This window comes from Cotesia glomerata, linkage group LG5, assembly GCF_020080835.1.
Source record: "Cotesia glomerata isolate CgM1 linkage group LG5, MPM_Cglom_v2.3, whole genome shotgun sequence".
NCBI lineage: Eukaryota > Metazoa > Arthropoda > Insecta > Hymenoptera > Braconidae > Cotesia > Cotesia glomerata.
This window is the reverse complement of record NC_058162.1, coordinates 21,953,996-21,971,761: the sequence shown is the minus strand read 5'-3', so window position 1 is coordinate 21,971,761 and position 17,766 is coordinate 21,953,996. Positions and strand designations below refer to the sequence as shown.

At 31.8% G+C, this 17,766-nt stretch overlaps 2 protein-coding genes across 4 annotated transcripts; one reads left to right on the top strand and one right to left on the bottom strand.

The window, feature by feature from the left end:
* Positions 1-1,450: 1,450 nt before the first annotated feature.
* On the bottom strand, positions 1,451-14,693 carry LOC123265852 (nucleosome-remodeling factor subunit NURF301). Of its 3 annotated transcripts, none has more exons than XM_044729788.1 (8): positions 14,501-14,693; positions 8,045-13,067; positions 6,472-6,917; positions 6,080-6,339; positions 2,353-5,065; positions 1,960-2,155; positions 1,778-1,862; positions 1,451-1,694 (listed from the first exon to the last, which is right to left on the bottom strand). In XM_044729788.1, the coding sequence occupies exons 2-8, from the start codon at positions 12,116-12,118 to the stop codon at positions 1,492-1,494; spliced, it is 7,977 nt and encodes a 2,658-aa protein (XP_044585723.1). In that variant the 5' UTR covers positions 12,119-13,067; positions 14,501-14,693; the 3' UTR covers positions 1,451-1,491. The 3 variants fall into 3 exon arrangements, with proteins under 3 accessions (XP_044585723.1, XP_044585725.1, XP_044585724.1); XM_044729790.1 differs by having other exon boundaries at positions 6,080-6,306; XM_044729789.1 differs by lacking the exon at positions 14,501-14,693 and adding an exon at positions 13,173-13,304.
* On the top strand, positions 14,007-17,337 carry LOC123265871 (probable aminoacyl tRNA synthase complex-interacting multifunctional protein 2). The gene is made up of 4 exons (XM_044729835.1): positions 14,007-14,403; positions 14,949-15,098; positions 15,156-15,366; positions 16,905-17,337. The coding sequence occupies exons 1-4, from the start codon at positions 14,239-14,241 to the stop codon at positions 17,276-17,278; spliced, it is 900 nt and encodes a 299-aa protein (XP_044585770.1). The 5' UTR covers positions 14,007-14,238; the 3' UTR covers positions 17,279-17,337.
* Positions 17,338-17,766: the final 429 nt, after the last annotated feature.

The following is a 17,766-nucleotide window of genomic DNA, read 5'->3' as shown; positions in this document are numbered from 1 at the left end:
GTCACAATAGGTAAATTTGTTAAATCGTGTCCCTGTGTGAGATTTAGCATACTTAATAACTAAATTAATTTTAAAACTAAAAACATTTACACTGTTGATAATTAAGAAAAAATATATATAGCACTTATAATTAACTCTAACTTATACATAAAAAACTATAGTTATTTATTAATTTTGAAAATGAATAATTCAATATTTTTTTTCTTAATATTATCGCAGATTTAATTGAGTTTATTAATTATTCTTCTTTATTATTAATTATCGTTATTATTGTTTAAAAAAATTTGTTCGCCAGGCATTACCCTAGAACATGAATTAAAAATACTGTACATCGCTCATTCGTTAATTATTATTATTATTATCATTAATTATTATTATAATTATTACCTTAATTAACACAATATTTTTTTACAATTTTGCGTAGTCCTTATTTTGTTTATAACTTTATTTTTTTCAACAAAATACCGAGATAATAATAATAAAGAAAAATATCCAATTATAAAATTGTTTTAAGCAAAACGATGATATAATTTTTACATTTTTAAAAAAGCAATCAATTTCATTAAAAAAATGAAAATACAATAATTCAAGTGATGTAAATAATTATTGTTTTGCATAAATCGCTGTCTGCAATTGTTTATTTATTTATAAATATTAATTTTGTAATAAAAGTTTTCAAAAAAATTTTTAAGATGCTTAAACATCTGTTATTACTTGAAATTATTATTATTATTATTATTTACAAAGTGATTTTTTAATTAATTAAATCATTATAATTATTTATTAATATTAAATTTATCGTTTCGTAGACATCTTACAATCTAACATATTATCATTTATAAACAATTGCATAGAAAATTTATGTGATTAAAACAATCTCAATGAATTAATTATTTATGAGCATAATAAATAAATTTGTACAATTTATTATGCACGCTCTAATTATTTCATTATTATTTTTACTTGCTTCAATATAATAATTTATACTATAATAGAGGGCACGAAAATTTGTGTACGATGTTAGCTATTATTTTATATGTACTTCTTTTTTTTTTTTTAATATCATTAACATGATCACGCTGTTAATCGTCAATTCTAAAAATTATGATCATGATTTAGAAAAATTTTTTTATAGACACTATTATTAAATTACTTTTTTTTTATTATTATGTATTATAATTCTATTAATTTCAATGAACAAAAAAATATAATGTGATATTACAAATATGTTAATTTGTTTTAGCGCCGCGTGAATATTGGAGATTACTTGATCTCTTGTTAAATTTTCTTTACATCGTTGGGATTAATATTAATTTACACTAAAAAATATTAATTAATAATATATTTTTTTTAAACATTCACACGACTCTAATAAATAAAAATAATTCATTTATTTTAAATTTAAATATTTAAAAGTTTCATTTCTAAATTTATTCAAGAAATTATTTTAAAAATCACTGTAGTGTTTATTTATATTGAAAACTGTTGTATTTATTTTCCTTCAGAAAATTTTTCCCGTAAACTCTTTATTTTATGGACGAAAAATGTTTCCAGCGACTCGGCACACTTAAAGAATTGCGACTCTTTTTGATTGTAGTAACGACAATTGTCAAATATTTTCGTCATATCACCGATAAATTCACTTAGTTTCTTGTATGATCTGCTGTTTATCCTGAATTCAATCGTTTGAAGATCTGTCGATATAAATGTATAACATTAATTTTAAATAATAAGAAAAAAATTTTTTTAATTTTTAAATAAATCAACTATTATTTACCCATAGGTTCTTTTATTATTTTATAATAATCCGGCGCTTCAGTTGGATCTACGGGTTCCATAAACGGCCATGCACTTTTATGGGCCTGTAATTAATTTATAAATGAATGAATAATACATATTTTTTTTTTTTTTAATTATAAATTTTATTGAAATGTAAAAAATTCCTTAATTGATACACACCTGCATTTGCTTAATTAATTTCTTCAATAAATCAAAATCTTTATTATCAAGGTTTTTCATATTTGCAAAATTAACTGACGAATTTTTTTGGCAATTAGGGCAAACATATTCATCAATATTATCAGCTTCAGACTGTAATATTCCAACACAACGACCGTGGAACCAGTCTTGACATTTATCACAACAAATGTAGAATCTTAAAATAATACAGTAAGTTACTTTACAATTCAAATAAAAAATCAATACAATAATTGTCGTACAAAAATTAATACAAAATAAAAAAAAATAAAAAAAGAATACATTAAAAAAATCAGCTAAGATACAATAATAAATAAATAAAATAAAACTTAAAATTAATATTAAAAATAGAGTCAAGTAAATAAAAAGACTTACTGAGATTCATCATAAGGCTGCTTGCAAAGACAATACAGCTCTTGTGTATCTCTAGCGTGTCGACACTCAGTACAAACAAATTCTGAAAGTGATTTACTCATCTCTTCAGTGATACCAACGCATTCACCATGGAACCAATTATTACATAGATCACACCCAACGTAGAATTTAGTTTCATCGTAAGGTGTTCTACATAAGCAATAAAGTTTCTCTTTTTTCAGACGATTCGGCGTCGATGATGATCCACCGGGTGGTGTATGATGATGATGACTTGGAGCACGATGCTTTTTCGATTTACCCCCGCTGCGACTTGGACTGACCTGAGTGGGTACCTGTGCGTTGGCTTTGCGTTTAACGCTTCCAACTTTGACCTCATCCTGTTTATGCCGCTCAGCCTTGGTCCGGGTGGTCAATTCCGCTGATAAATCCTTCTGGATGTCAATCTGTAATTCCTTCTCCAGCAGTGCGCGTTTTTTCAGTATATCCTTTTTGAGAAGTTCTTTGTGACGAAAAAGTAGAACTTGCATGCGAGAATGTACCTGCTGCTTCTTCCGTGCTTCCTGTGAATCTTTCAACTTCAACGACCGGTTCCGTTGAGCTGCTGCCGCTGCTTCGTTGACATTCCCAGTGCTGTTAGTTCCAATGACGTTGCTGTTGACGCTGCTGTTGTCCTCGAGTAATTGCTTGGACACCATCTTGGGAGATTCCTTTGGCTCTTGTTTAATAATAATCTTCTTGCGTGGTGTCTCAGACCACTCGTTAATTTTTTCATTAGTCTGCGTTGAGTCTCTCAGTGCTGTCGAGGGTGTAATTGATCCAGCCGCTACTGTTATCGGTGTACCACCAGGTGCGGGTCTTTTTCTTGAAGGTGTACGTGCTACTGGTGTCGTATGTTGGTGCTGTATATTCGACACTGAATTTTCAGCATCTTTTTTGCTTCGCTCGCGATAACGTTGAAATTTCAAAAGTTTTTCAGTTATTTCTGGATTTAAATTCTCCTGCTTCAAAGCTGTTCTCACTGAATGTTCAATAAAATCTTCCGTTACTGTAAAAGTATCTTTATCTTCTTCAGATTTAACAGTAACTTCTGTTTTAACTGCCGTTGGTTGTTGTCCATTAGCCAAAACAGTTCTTTGAGGCTCATCTTCAGAAACACTTGTCCTGCTGACTTGTTGAACAACAACTTTGGGTTTATCAGCTGTAGCTGGAGCTGGAGCTATTTTAGGAATATCTAAATTTTTCTCAACCTTTATATGAGTTACTGGTATCGGAGTTTTTACCGGAGTCAAAACAGGCGCGGGAGTAACTGGAGTTTTTATTGCTATTGGAGTTTTTGCTACAGTTGTAGTCGTTGTTTGTGCGGTCGTTGGTGTTGATTGAGTCGCGGGTTGAACAGCAAGATAAATTTTAGTAGGCCCTAAAACACCTTGTTTACCAGTAGTTTCTTGAGCTTTAACTAATTGCTGCTTAACTTGCTGTTGAACCATCGCCAATTGCTGAGGAGTGAAATCTGCACCCTGGAGACCTTGGAGAACTATTCTAGGACCGTGAGTCGTCCCGATAACTTGAGCTGTTACGCATTTTATCACAGTACCAGGCGGCTGTGAAGCGAGTAATGATGCCTCTGTACCCGCAGGAATAGTTGAAGTTGGCGTAGTAGTTGTTGTCGCGGTTGTTGCTGCTACCGGAGTAGTTGCTGCTATTGGTGTAGCAGCTGGTGTCGCTGGTGTTACATTATTGATAGGAGCTTGGACCCTAGTAGTTACTGGTGTAGTAGGTGCTGCTGGTGTTTGACTTACAACCGTCGAAGTTACCGTTTGAGCTGCGATCGGAGTTTTTTGGATAGCATTCGTCTTGACAATTATTCCTGGACTTGCTGAATTTGGTATAACAATTTGGTTACCAGTGGGTGCACTCCTTATAATAACTTGGTGACCACCAACAGTAGCAAGCTGCGCTTTGCCACTCGCTAATTGTTGAGCTAAATTTGCATTATTAACTACTATCTGATTCGCATTAAGAACCTGACCACTTGTGGTGATAACTTGCCCTTGAAGCTGAATTTGCCCTGAATTAGCCATCATAATTGTATTCTTCTGCGGTGTTAAAACACCAGTCGCGTTAGAAACTGCAGCCATTGGCACAGTTTTGATCCGCGATGTTACTGGAGTTGTTGGTTGTATCTGTGGACTTTGAACTATACTTTTCACTAAAGTTCCTTTGGCAGGTGTCAACTTAGTCGTTACTGTTTTGACATTAGACTGCGGTGAAGCAACAATCGTAGTTGTTGAGTTTGGTGTTGTGACGGTAGACGCAGCGATTGTAGGAGTTGTATTCAGTACATGGAGTTTACCATCAGGCATTTGAACTAATTGTTGGCCTGGCATCAATCCACGTACTTGCAATTTACCGTCAGGTCCACGTAAAATTTGAACTTTTTGCTGTCCTTGTTGAGCGGGTGTGCCGGGAGTACCCGTTTTTATCAGTGACTGTTGATTTAAAGCAGCGGGTGATGAAGTTGTCTTAGGTAGAATGCTCGTAGGACCAGATACCATCCGTGTTGTTCCGTCCGCGGATTTAGTCATGAAGATACGACGAGTTATTGTTTTGTGTTGATTCGGAGTTGTTAATAAAGATGTCAATTGTGATTTCCCTTGAGGAGTATTCGGGTTCACTGGTATCGCCACCTTTGACACTACTTTAATTGCACCATCTAAAAAAATATAATTTATTGTTATTAAACATTTCTTTTACTGAAAGTAATTATATTTATTCATTTTAATTGGTAATTAGTTACAAGTGGAGTCAACCCTATTTTGGGTCATAACTAGGTGAAAAATTAACATTTTTTAATTTTTTTTTATTCTGCTTGTTTTTACGACGCATTTATGATAAAAAATGTCGGAAAAGAAAAAAATAAAGATTTCAATAGCTTTTTTGCCTTCAAAAGTTGGAAAAAAATTGGCTATTATGTTTTTGGATAAAATTTCTATTTTATCCTTTTTTGATATATTTTTTTTTTTAAAAGTACATAAAAAAAAGAACAATGTAAAAAAAGGTGAGTATCACGGTTTTCTAAAAAATTTATAAATTTTTTTGAATATTTGTTAAAATTGTGATAATCAACTTTTTTTTTTTAATTGTTCATTTTTTTATGTATTTTTAAAAAAATATATATCAATAAAATCAGATAGAAATTTCGTTAAAAAAAATGAAAATTAATATTGTATCAAATCAATTCAATCTGATAATTTTGAGAATTTTATAACAAATCAAATATGATAAAAAAAAATGTTTTAAAAAATTTGCATTTATAATTTTTTTGAATGTATATATCTCAAGCCTCCCAAAAAAAATATTCACTTTTTAGTAGATTTTACTCAACAAGAAGTCAAAAATTAATAATCGCAAACTTAAATTCTACAAAACATTAATGAAAAAAAATTCGTGCCACTTGAGATGTAGAATTTTTTAAATAAAGATTTCGATAGCTTTCTTGCCTTCAAAAGTTGGAAAAAATTTTGGCTCTCATGTTTTTGAATAAAATTTCTATTTTATCTTTTTTTGATGTTTTTGATATATATATTTTTTTTTAAAGTACATAAAAAAAACGAAAAATGAAAAAAAAAAAAATTAACACGGGCTAGCATGGACTGACCCCATTTGTAAATAATTATCAAAATTTGACTACTAAAAATACTTATTGAAACAAAATAATTATTTTTACCTTGATTGGTATTAGTTGTAACTTTAAGAAGCTGCGGCGATGAATTCGAAGGATTTTTAAGAGTTTCAAGAGCCCGTTTTTGTTGATGTGCAGCTCTTTGCATCCTTAATTGTTGCTCTATTTTTTCTTTAATCTCTTCAGGCGTAGCTTTACCACTAACTTGATCACTCGAGCCCGCCAATGATCCACGGTTCATCATACCAGTCTGAGGTCCGCCAGATCGACTCCTAGTAATAATCTGGGCATTAGCCTTTTCTAACCTATAGAAAAGAGACACGCCAAAGCATTTTATGTGTTAGTTTATTCAATTAGAGATTGTTAATTGTGGAAAGGAATGAGTTTATAAATCCCAAAGCGTGCATTAATTAAAAGTAGTAATAAATAATTTTTACCTGTCTCCGTATTGCTTTATTTCCCATAAATCAAGTTTGTCTTCATCGACCCATTCTTCGGACACTTGTGGTTCAGTGCTCTGTGGTGACTCTGGACGCTTACGTTTCCTCAGTCCACTTCGTATGGATGTAACTTCGCGAATTTGTTTAGGAAGTTCCAGAGGAATTACAACTTTCCGTCGTAAATATTGTACTCGATCCATAAACTGTCCTACGTGTCGGTGTTTCAAGATCTCCAGTGACATTATTTCAGTGTCAGTAGTTATCTGATGTTTTCCGTCAGCTGACAAAGGCTTAGCCACCATATCGTCCCACCTCAAACATGCCCAAAGTATTCTCAATTGGAGCGCCGCGGCTGCTAGTGATTTTAAACCGACTGTACGGTACAACCAGCAGGTTTTGAACAAGGGTCTTGGACACTGGTACGGCCACACTGACATATTTGCCTGTAAAATAATAAAATGTTAATTTCAACTTCAAAATTATAAGGTAAAGTACCCAGTAGTTGAACAGGTTTCTAAGTAAAACGTATTTGACCCTACTTTTAATATATAAAGATGTAATTATTCGTTCAAATTAGTTTTTAATGAAAATATAAACAATTTTGAATTTATTAAAGCGCAAAATAACAAATATAATTGAATATTTAGATTTTGACAATGTTTTTAAGATAGACTATGAAAGAAGTAGTAGTTGAACATTCAATTCTGACAAGCCGCAGTAGTTGAACACTCCGAGAGCAGTAGTTGAACTAATAAAATATATGGCAATAGGCACGCCAAAAATTTTTAACGTTTTATTGAAATATCAAAAGAATTATAACATTTTATTGATTAATATCAAAAAAATACTATGAATATTTAATATGTTCATTAAAAAATGAGAAATATTTGTATTTAATTTTTTAATAACATTTTTTATGAATGATAAAGTAAATTTTCAATTATAAATCAAAAAAATTCAATTAAAAACGTTCAATAATTTTTAGCTATAAAACTTATTTAATTTGCAGTAATTAATACAAATCACAATGCTGATCACTAGTCTATAAACCTATTAGAAGTTAGAGTGCTGTTAAAATTATACGGCCCCAGCTTGTTCAAGTTCTGGGTACCGCTTTAAAAATTTGGAGGTATAGTGAGACGCTAAAATTTAATATAAAAATTATAGTTTAGATCTTTGCAAAAAATATGTATTGTCTAGAAAAGTATATTTCATTGGGTGGTAAAATTTTTTTTACTTAAAATGATGATAAACCGTTTTTTTACTGATTGTTCGGCTTACGATTTAGTACCTTTTCATGAAAAAAATAGTATCTATCGGCTATTCTCGACATGTCAACTTTTAAGTTAAAAAAATATAATTGTTTTGATTTATAATTAAAAAAAACTTACAGAAATAAATTACTGTATCATTGAATAATTATAACATGCGCATATTACTCATAATAAATACACAAATTTTGTATTACATCAATTCGAAAAGTCTATTCATCTAGTGGTCCCATTTTTATGAGTGTTCAATTATTGGGTACTTAAAAGCACAAATTAGAAAATGTAAAAAAAAAATTTACCTTAGCTTGAGCATGGAATCCTTGAGTTGGAATTCTACCAGCATTTCTTGATAACTTTCTAAGCTCATGTTGCGGCAACAACAATATACTCCTTTGCTTAGCCTTGGTGCAGAAAGTCGAGCAGAGTGGATACTTAACTGGAGCACGTTTCTTTCTGTTACGTTCAGCATTGGTAACAGCAACTTTTTTCAAGTAAACTTTGCCTTCAGTACTGACTGCCGAGTAAACTCTAACAGTTCCATCAGCACTGAGTTCCTTAGCAACAGAACAACGTTGTACCGTTCTACCACGTTTGTTAACAATGGTAAACTTGGAGCCAGCATTGCTGTTGGCAGATTTTTCATTAGCTTCAGATTTAATCCCATCAACTTTTTCCGATTTAACATCAGTACTTTCCACATCAACGTTATCATCTTCCAATTTAACGCGCTTAGCTTTAGGACTGTCTTTTTCAACAGTAACATTTGTTGCTGGAACTTCTTCAGTACAGTGAGTTGCTGAAGCGACAGCGGATTCAAGATCACGTTTGATGGCATCCTTGTTCTCTTCCTTAGTTGGTTTAGTAGGAGTAATTTCTATTTTTTTGACTCCCGAAGATGTGAGTGTTACCAATCCACCAGCTGTTTGATTATTATTAAGTGCGTTAGCACGTCGTAATAAATTAACAAGATCACGCTTGAGTCTCGCTTTCTGTAAGCAAATAGGCGAGTAACAAGTTGAATTCAAACTTTGAGGTGTAATAGGTGTCTTAGCAGCAGCTCCAGTCATGTTACAATACCGAGAATAACAACTATTCCCCTTGCCTATCTTCATCGCTGCAGCGTACTGGCTTCTAACTTGCTGGATACGTTTAGCAACAGTGATAAGCATTTCTCTTACTGGTGGTGCGAGAGATTTATTAGGCATTTTACCAGCTAAGATACTTTGAAGCGACGTGTTATTAGACTCTTCATTATCATCATTATCGCCTTCATCCTCAGTTTTAACAGCAGAACTAGCGTCGTGTTTTTCCGTTTGCGAAAGACGCCGCTCTTCCAGTACTTTTAAATGAGCACGACGTGATAAAAATTCATCGATTCGGGTTTTTTTAGCCACCTTTGGATAATGTAATCTTCCTGGTGTTGTCAAAGCTTTCATAACATCTATCTCTTCAAATTTATCAATAACAGGAAATACTTTTTCTATTTTCATATTCTCCAAAAACGGTACCTTTAATTTTTTATCCTCTGACTTAACATCCTTTTCATCCTTGACTTCAGTCTTAATATCTTCTTTCTTAACATCATCAGTGGGTTTTTTGTCAGCCTCTGACTCAACTTCTTCCTTAATGTCCGGCTTAACATCTTCCTGTTTGACTTCCTTGGGCGATAAACCGTGAACGTGCATCAAATAATCGTAAGTAGGTGGATCAAGAGCTAAAATCTTAAGCCCACTCACATCACGAATTTGAACCATTATTTTTTGCGGTCCACCTTTTAATCCACATTTAGAGGTATCACCGCATTTGTAACGACGACTTGCGGATATCCATAGCCATCCCCATTGTCCATGAACACGATACTCTTCACCTTTTTGCTTCCAAACTTGGTGTTTAAGTCCTAATGAATACTTAACAAAGTTAAACGTCAATCTATTACGTTCTTCTTCATCTTCTTTTTCTTTTTTCTCCTTTTTGTCCTGTCGTTTCTTCTCCTCTCTTTCCAAAGCGGTAACTCGTTGCAGCTTAACGTGACCCAATTGATCATGCCAAACACTTGCGAATACAACGGATTTAATACACGCCTGAAGTACAATAAGAGCACGAGCGAAATCTCGGGGATTGCAGCACGAGCCCACAGCTGTAGTCCATGGTTTTTTCAGCAACGGCCAGTTGGTGTGCATAAACGGTGCTTGAATGGCACTCTCCAGCTGAAGAATTGTTTGTCTTATGGTACTTACCAGCAATGCACGTGTACCCGTTAAACTTCCTACCCATTTGAATTCCGACGCTGGAGTAAGTGAAAATTTATGCGACAAATGACGTTTTTTATCACGCTCTTCATTCCTCTGTGGCTTATTCAATGCAATTGGATTCGTAGTAAATTGATTTACATAAGATTTATAATTACAATCCATACCAAGTTTGAATAGGTGAGTACCAGTGGCTATTTGATGAGCTTTTTGTCGGGTTAAACGACCACTGTCAGCACTATCATCCTTAAAACTCTTTTCTAATTCATTACCCGTGCGTCTTTTTAAATCGTCCATGTTAAAAGTACGCGGAGTAAGTGAACCAGTTTTAGATCTTGTAACAATAGTGTGCTTTTTACCATCCTTACCAATTTTTTCATCCGGCTCTTCATCGTCGCCCATTTCTGACGGTGGATTAGACTTGGCTTTCTCATTACTATTAACATCTTCAATTTCGTCTTTTCGTTCATTTTTACCAGCATCACCAGTCGTCTCAGTTTCGTCAGTTTTTTTATCAACTTCACCAGACTCTTCACGTTCTTTAGCTCTTTTTTCTTCTTCTTCTTTTTCCTTCAACTCCTTTCGTTTCCTCAAAATAGCTGCATTTTCCATCTCCAAGTACGACTTTTTATTCCCTTTATATTGATTAGTAATTGTCTCAGTTAATTCCATTTGTTTAATTATTTCATCTTTATAATCTGACAATTCTCGGTATAATGCAACTTCCATTTCCATTTTATCAAGAGAATTAATCAGCTCTTCAAATTGCAATGGAGAACTGTAGTAATAAACTTTACCGTCTTCACTCTCAACAAAAATACGTCGAGCTAAAAACCAGTATTTGCGACCGTGTCTATCAAAACCCAGGTGCTCTTGACGACACAGCAGCCCGTTTTTCTCGACGTCTGGGATGCAATCAACAACACCAGTGACTTTATGTGCCTTACACATGTTGCATTGCCAGTCTTCCGTGGGAACATCAACCAGTGGTGGTTCAACACACTCCAAATGAAACACAGCCGGACAAGTTTCGCAACACAGTAAATCTCCAAGGCGATGACAAACACGACAATGGTCGTCGTAATGCATTGTACCTTCGTGGATTAAATCTTCCCGTACTGGATTTGTTATTAAAAATTGATCTGTAAGAAATTGCAATATTTTAATACGATTGTCAATGGATGAAAATGGATATTCAGTGGTCTGTAAAATTTGTAAAACAGACTGGTCAAAATTTTTATCACTTTCTACGTAAGATCTCAGTACTTCTGGCCAAGTCATTGGATCTACAAAGTATAATGTTACATTTACTGAGTCTTTTTGATCCAGAGGACCAAAATGTGTCTGCTGTGAGTCTTCTTCTCTTAACAGAGCCTTTATCAACTGGATATGAATCTCCGCTAAAAGATTAGTTTGGTCTTCACAATTAATTGCCGCGCAAAAATCTTCAAACCTAAACATTGATAAGCGTACGAGCGTACGAAAATGTCTCAAGACTTCGTAGATAGACAAACAAGGCATGATATATTCATTAGCCAGCAATAAATCTTCTGATGACTTGGGAAGTTCCAGTGGTGGCAATTCACGATTTTGTAACCATAGTGGCTCAGGACTAGGTGGTCTTTGTTGGCTGAGCAAAGACTTCCTCGGGGCACCGCTGTTATTGCTGAAACCAGACAATGAAAAATCACTGTCGCTGGACGGATCTGGTTCCTCGATTGATCCCGAGGATTCAACATCGCTCGCCAGTACCTCGTCTTCGACTTCACTCTTTTCACTAGATTCGTCTCCGAAGTCCGAGCCATAATGATACTCCGAGTCGTGGTAATCAACATTAGTGTTGTAGCCGCGTCTTGAATATGGACCAGCGTGTCCACCTTTTCTGGCTTTTCCACCTCGTGGTTTTCTGCTTCTCGTACTACGTTTGCTCGACTCACTGCCCAACGGTGAATTAGCACGTGATGGTATCGGCGTGCTTGGCTGAGAGCTTGGAGTATCCGTACCCTTATTTTGTAGATATTTAGGTTTTTTACAGTTTTGCATTTGAAATTTTTTCGGACGCTCCATTACCACCGACTTGGGTGGCCGACCTCGTCTTTTGGTACCAGTACCTCGTCCCGACATTTTTAATTATTTTAAAATCTCACTTTAATGAAATATTGTAATTATTATTACACTTATTTTTTGAAATCAAATAAAAATAATAAATTTTAAATCTAAATTAAAATAAAAAGCCATATACAATCAAAAAAAAGTCACAGTAATATTAAATGTCACTTAACACGTGGCTTATGAAATCCCGCGTTTGTAAACAAATACAATTGATGATATTGTAATAATAATAAATTGTAACCCATATTTGTACTCTGATCTTAGCGCCATTTTTTTCCACATTTGTGTCTGTCACGTGATGAAATATAATATTTTCATGGTGTCCCGTGAAAATGTTAATATTTAACAAAATATTAAAATTATTATATTAAAATATTGAATAATTATTTATCAGTAATCATCAACCGGTTGGTGTGTGATGCGCAACAAAAAAAATCAACAACAAAACGTCTCACTAACGCACTCTTGATTTCACTTGTGTGTTGTATTGGTTGGTTGGCCTTTAGGCTAGCGTAGCTTGACGAGACAAAAACCAAGTTAACGAGCGAACGTTTGGTAGGACGCGAGGGAACCTGAGCTGTAAGGGGGAAGCTCAATATACAATCATTTACTGAGGCCCCTCAGAGCTATAGTTTAGTATATAGTTTCACCAACAGCAGTTGTAAAATCCTTCCTGATTGGTTGATTATAACACCGCCATTTTATACGTCTAATTAATCTACCGGCTGATACACTGTCAATAAAATTAATTTTATAAAATTTTACCAATTAAATCCAACAAAAAATATTGATAATTTTCTATGATATTATTAATATTGAGATAAATCCATCCAATCTTGTGATATTTTTATTTATCGATCAATTCGAGTGCACAAGCGTCGCCCAATCGTCTTCGACGACTTCTACTTGGTCGCCAGTACTTTCGCAGATGCAACTCCAGGCGGCGACACCGGCGTTTCAACTGGAAAAAAAAAAAAAAATTATTTTTTACCAACACTGGTTCACCTTTTTTTTTCTAACCACACTTCCTATCACCTATTTCTGTCACTTTATTATGACTTATTACCTGTCAACCTAATTTTAATTGTTTTGTAACACTGTTGATATTGTTATTAACAGTTATTTAATTTATTTTGTGATGAAATAAAGGCGTAGCACTGTCTTGTTAACCCGCGAAAAGAACGCAGTCTAACCTTAGTTACCATCAAGCCTCGCAAGAGGCCACTGCTTTATTTTATAATATCAATTAAAATATTTTTATTACTTTTAACATAACACTTAACATTTATTCATACACTATTATTATTAATTACTATTTATTTTAATCAATCACGATTTATTTCTTTTTTCAGAGCCTATTTGTTTGTTATTAACATGTAATATTGACGAATGTATTTTTTTCCACCTTCAATCAAGAAAACTGCCACCTGACGGATTATTTTAATAATTGCAAATATATATCATTTATTTATTATTTTGAATGTTTTCTATGAATTAGGTATTTAAAATTTTTTTTAATAATTATTTCAATTAATTACAATTGTTATAAATTTTAAGAAGTTGAAAAAAAAATTAACTCATTTTTGATGATTTACATCCGGAATTTTCCCGCTCGATTTAAAAAAATTTTTTTTTTTTAAATAATTAAAAGAAAATAATAAATAAATAATTTCTGAGATATTAATAAATTTTTTTTCTGTAATTATTGTAATAATAATTGAAATGATCAATTAAAAAACAATGATTTTAAAAAAATTTCGAATTACGTAGTAATCCGCCATTTTTTTTTGACAGCTCCAAAGTCAAAGTGTCAAATAAAAGTCTGAAAGTAAATAAAAATTTTCTAATGATTGAAAAAAAATTATAAATTAATGAAAAAATTACTTTGAAAATTTTTTTAGTGTCAAATAGTGATAAAAATTATTTCAATTGACAATAAGTCTAATAATCAGCCATATTGAAACTTAGTGGGGGTTTTCGCGCATGTAAAATAAAATATGGCTGCGGTGAAAAATTGAAAAATTCGAAAACTGTTAAAAAAAAATTCATTACCGTAATTAAAAAAAAAGTTAATAAAAATATATGTGGTAATTATTAGTACAAGTATTTAATAAAACGTAAATAACAAAAAAATGACGATTATGTATGAAATGAAACCAATAATAAATCATAACACAGTAATTGAACGATCGTTATGCATGTATGAGATGAAAAATATTCATGACGATGGCGACTCATCGAAACATAAGTGCACAATTGTCTCCGAGGTTACTGATGAATTTGTTAACATTACAAAGGTACTTATTTGTATAAATAATTGTCGTTTTTAAGGATTTAAGATTTATTATTGGTGATGATGATGAAGGGTGATAGTGTTATTGTAATAATACTTACACGTGGTAGATCCATGGCGTTGTAAATGTTTGTTAATCCCGCAAAAGATATTTAGGTTCAACGACGACGTTGGCGTGAACTCTTCCCGAAATTTAAACGGTCACTAATCATTCGATCCGAATAGAGAGAATATGGTTCTCACTGTTGGCTTGATCGATGTGTCTCTTCCATTACACCCCACCAGATTTTTCATTTCCTGTACAAGTATTTATATAGATTATTCAAAAAAACAAGTAAAACTTAAATAAACTTATTAATTATGAGGTTATTTTATAAATCATTACCTGGAACGACTGACATAAAATAATAATTGAGATACGAGCGATATATAAATATGTCAACTTTGTTTACCAGTTTAACCAAAATTTCTTTAAATATTATTATTTTTTATGGTTAATCCAATAATTGGAATATGTAATAATTTATGTTTTTTTTTTTTTTTTTTCAGGTTCCGTTGGCCGAAGTTAAAGCATTGGGAGTAAGACAGGAAAATATTCTAACTCAATTAGCTGAACTTAAAGAGCAAGTTTTAAATTTGTGCAATGTTCTTAAAAATAATACTGACACTAAAGCACCTCAAACCAAAAGAACTAATCGGGTAAGTTAAATAATTTTTCATCTAAAATTATTCTAAGCTGGTATATTTATTTTTCAGACACCGGTTACAGGAAATTTGGTGATAAATGTTAATCCAAAAAAACCTTGTTATTCTTTGATAGCTGTCAAAAAGCTCTGGGATGACGTTGACCTGCGGATATCACCTCATCATCATTGTAGTATATTTTCTGAAACTCCAGCAGGGTTTGAAAAGAGTAAGCTAAGCGAAAAAGACAGCGTGATAGATGTATCAGTGATATGGAGAGACGGTAAATTTTTTTTTTAAATCTTTAATCATGATAGTGAAATTAAGAGACATCTGATAATTTTTAAAATTTTTTCGACAATTTGATTATAGCAAAAAAAATTCAGTAAAAAATTTCATCTATAGAAGCTCTAAAAAATTAGTTATTTATTTATTTATTTATTAAGGTAAAGTACCCAGTAGTTGAACAGGTTTCAAAGTAAAACGTATTTGACCCTACTTTTAATATATAAAGAGATAATTATTAGTTCAAATTATTGATTTTCATGAAAGTATAAACAACTTTGAATTGATTGAAGCACAAAATAACAAAAATAATTGGATATTTATATTTTGATAATGTTTTTAAGATAGAATATCAAAGGAGTAGTAGTTGAACAATCAATTCTGACTAGCCGCAGTAGTTGAACACTTCGGGAGCAGTAGTTGAACTAATAAAATATATGGCAATAGGTACACAAAAATTTTCAACGTTTCATTGAAATATCTAAAGAATTATAACATATTATTGATTAATATTAAAAATAATACTATGAGTATTTAATATGTTTATTTAAAAATGAGAAATATTTGTATTTAATTTTTTAATTACATTTTTTATGAATAACAAAGCAAATTTTCAATTATAAATAAAAAAAATTCAATTAAAAACGTTCAATAATTTTTAGCTACACTAATTTTTGGCTATAAAACTTATTTAATTTGCAGTAATTAATACAAATCACAATACTGATCACTAGTCTATAAACCTATTAGAGATTAGAGTGCTGTTAAAATTATACGGCTCTAGCTTGTTCAAATTCTGGGTACCGCTTTGAAAATTTGTCGGTATAATTAGACGCTAATATTTAATGTAAAAATTATAGTTTATGTCTTTGCAAAAAGTATGTATTATTTAGAAAAGATTATTCCATTGGGTGGTACAATTTTTTTTTACTTAAAATGATGATATACCGTTTTTTTACTGATTGTTCGGTTTACGATTTAGTCACCTTTCTCATTTAAAAAACAGTATCTATCGGCCATTCTCGACATATCAACTTCTAAGTTAATAAAAATACAATTGTTTTGATTTATAATTGCAAAAACTTACAGAAATCAATCACTGTATCATTCAATAATCATAATATGCGCATAGTACTCATAATAAATTCACGGATTTTGTATGATAACATTTCGAAAAGTCTGCTCAAGTACTGGTTCCATTTTTCTCAGTGTTCAAGTACTGGGTACTTTACCTTAAATGAGCAATTGTTTTTTGATATTTGACATAAATGCACTGAATGTGCCACCGTAGAATTCCACTTCACCATTTAGCTTATTCGCAAGATTAACGATTCTGTCATGTGGTCCATACACCACATAGCTTTTTGTTAACTTAGTTGTTTTCAGCAGTTATAAATGAAATTTTTTAGAAATAATTTTCTTTAACTAATTTATTTTAAAGAAAAATCAAAAAATTGTCGTGTTTGCTAAAATTCAGTGTAATTCTTTAATCTAGGTTTTATTAAATTTCGAGATCATAATAATTTATTTTTACAGTGCAAGACACCCAATTGATTGTCTCTGGATTCAATAGCCAGACAGTGTTGGGAGAAACAAATATCCTGCGTTACTTAATGCGACTAATTGACAATGAGAGTTACGAGAAGACTCAATCTGTCGCTGAAACGCTCAAAATTGACAAGATACTCGATTTAGCCTATGAACTGACGCACCAAAACTCACCAAAAGATAAACAAACTACTTTAAATATTCTGGACAAATTACTGGGAGCCAATCAGTGGTTTTCAAGTAAAAGTTTATTCAATATTGCTGACATCGCTGTTTGGTCTGCTGTTAAACAATCTTCTCTTCAAAAATTACCTTCCAATCTCACTAGTTGGTACAAAAAATGCGAGGGTACATTTTTATAATAACTGAAATAATTTTTTTGTAATTAAAATTTTCTAACAATAAATTACAATGTAATTTATTATATTTTATTTATCATTGAATTTATTTAAACAAATTTTTCGTTGTTTTTGAGTAAGTTGATTCTAATGATACATTTTAAAATTCATTAGTTATATTTCAACCCTCAAAAGAATACTCAGGAATAAAAAAAAAGTACACTTTTTATTTATAGCATTTATTTACTTATTTCATTTTTTTAACTTTTATTTATTTATATATAAACTTATAAGGCATTTTTAAATTCTAAAAAATATAAATAAATCATAAAATACATTTGAACTAAATACTTGGGCAGTGTTTGTATAATTTTAAGTCACCGCGATCATCATCAGGCATTCCTTAATTTATCACTCTAAATAGTAATAATAATAGTTGAATGCTTTGTAAAAGCATTAATAAGAATATAAAAAGATAAAAATCAGCCTTTTAGTAATAAACTTGATTGTTA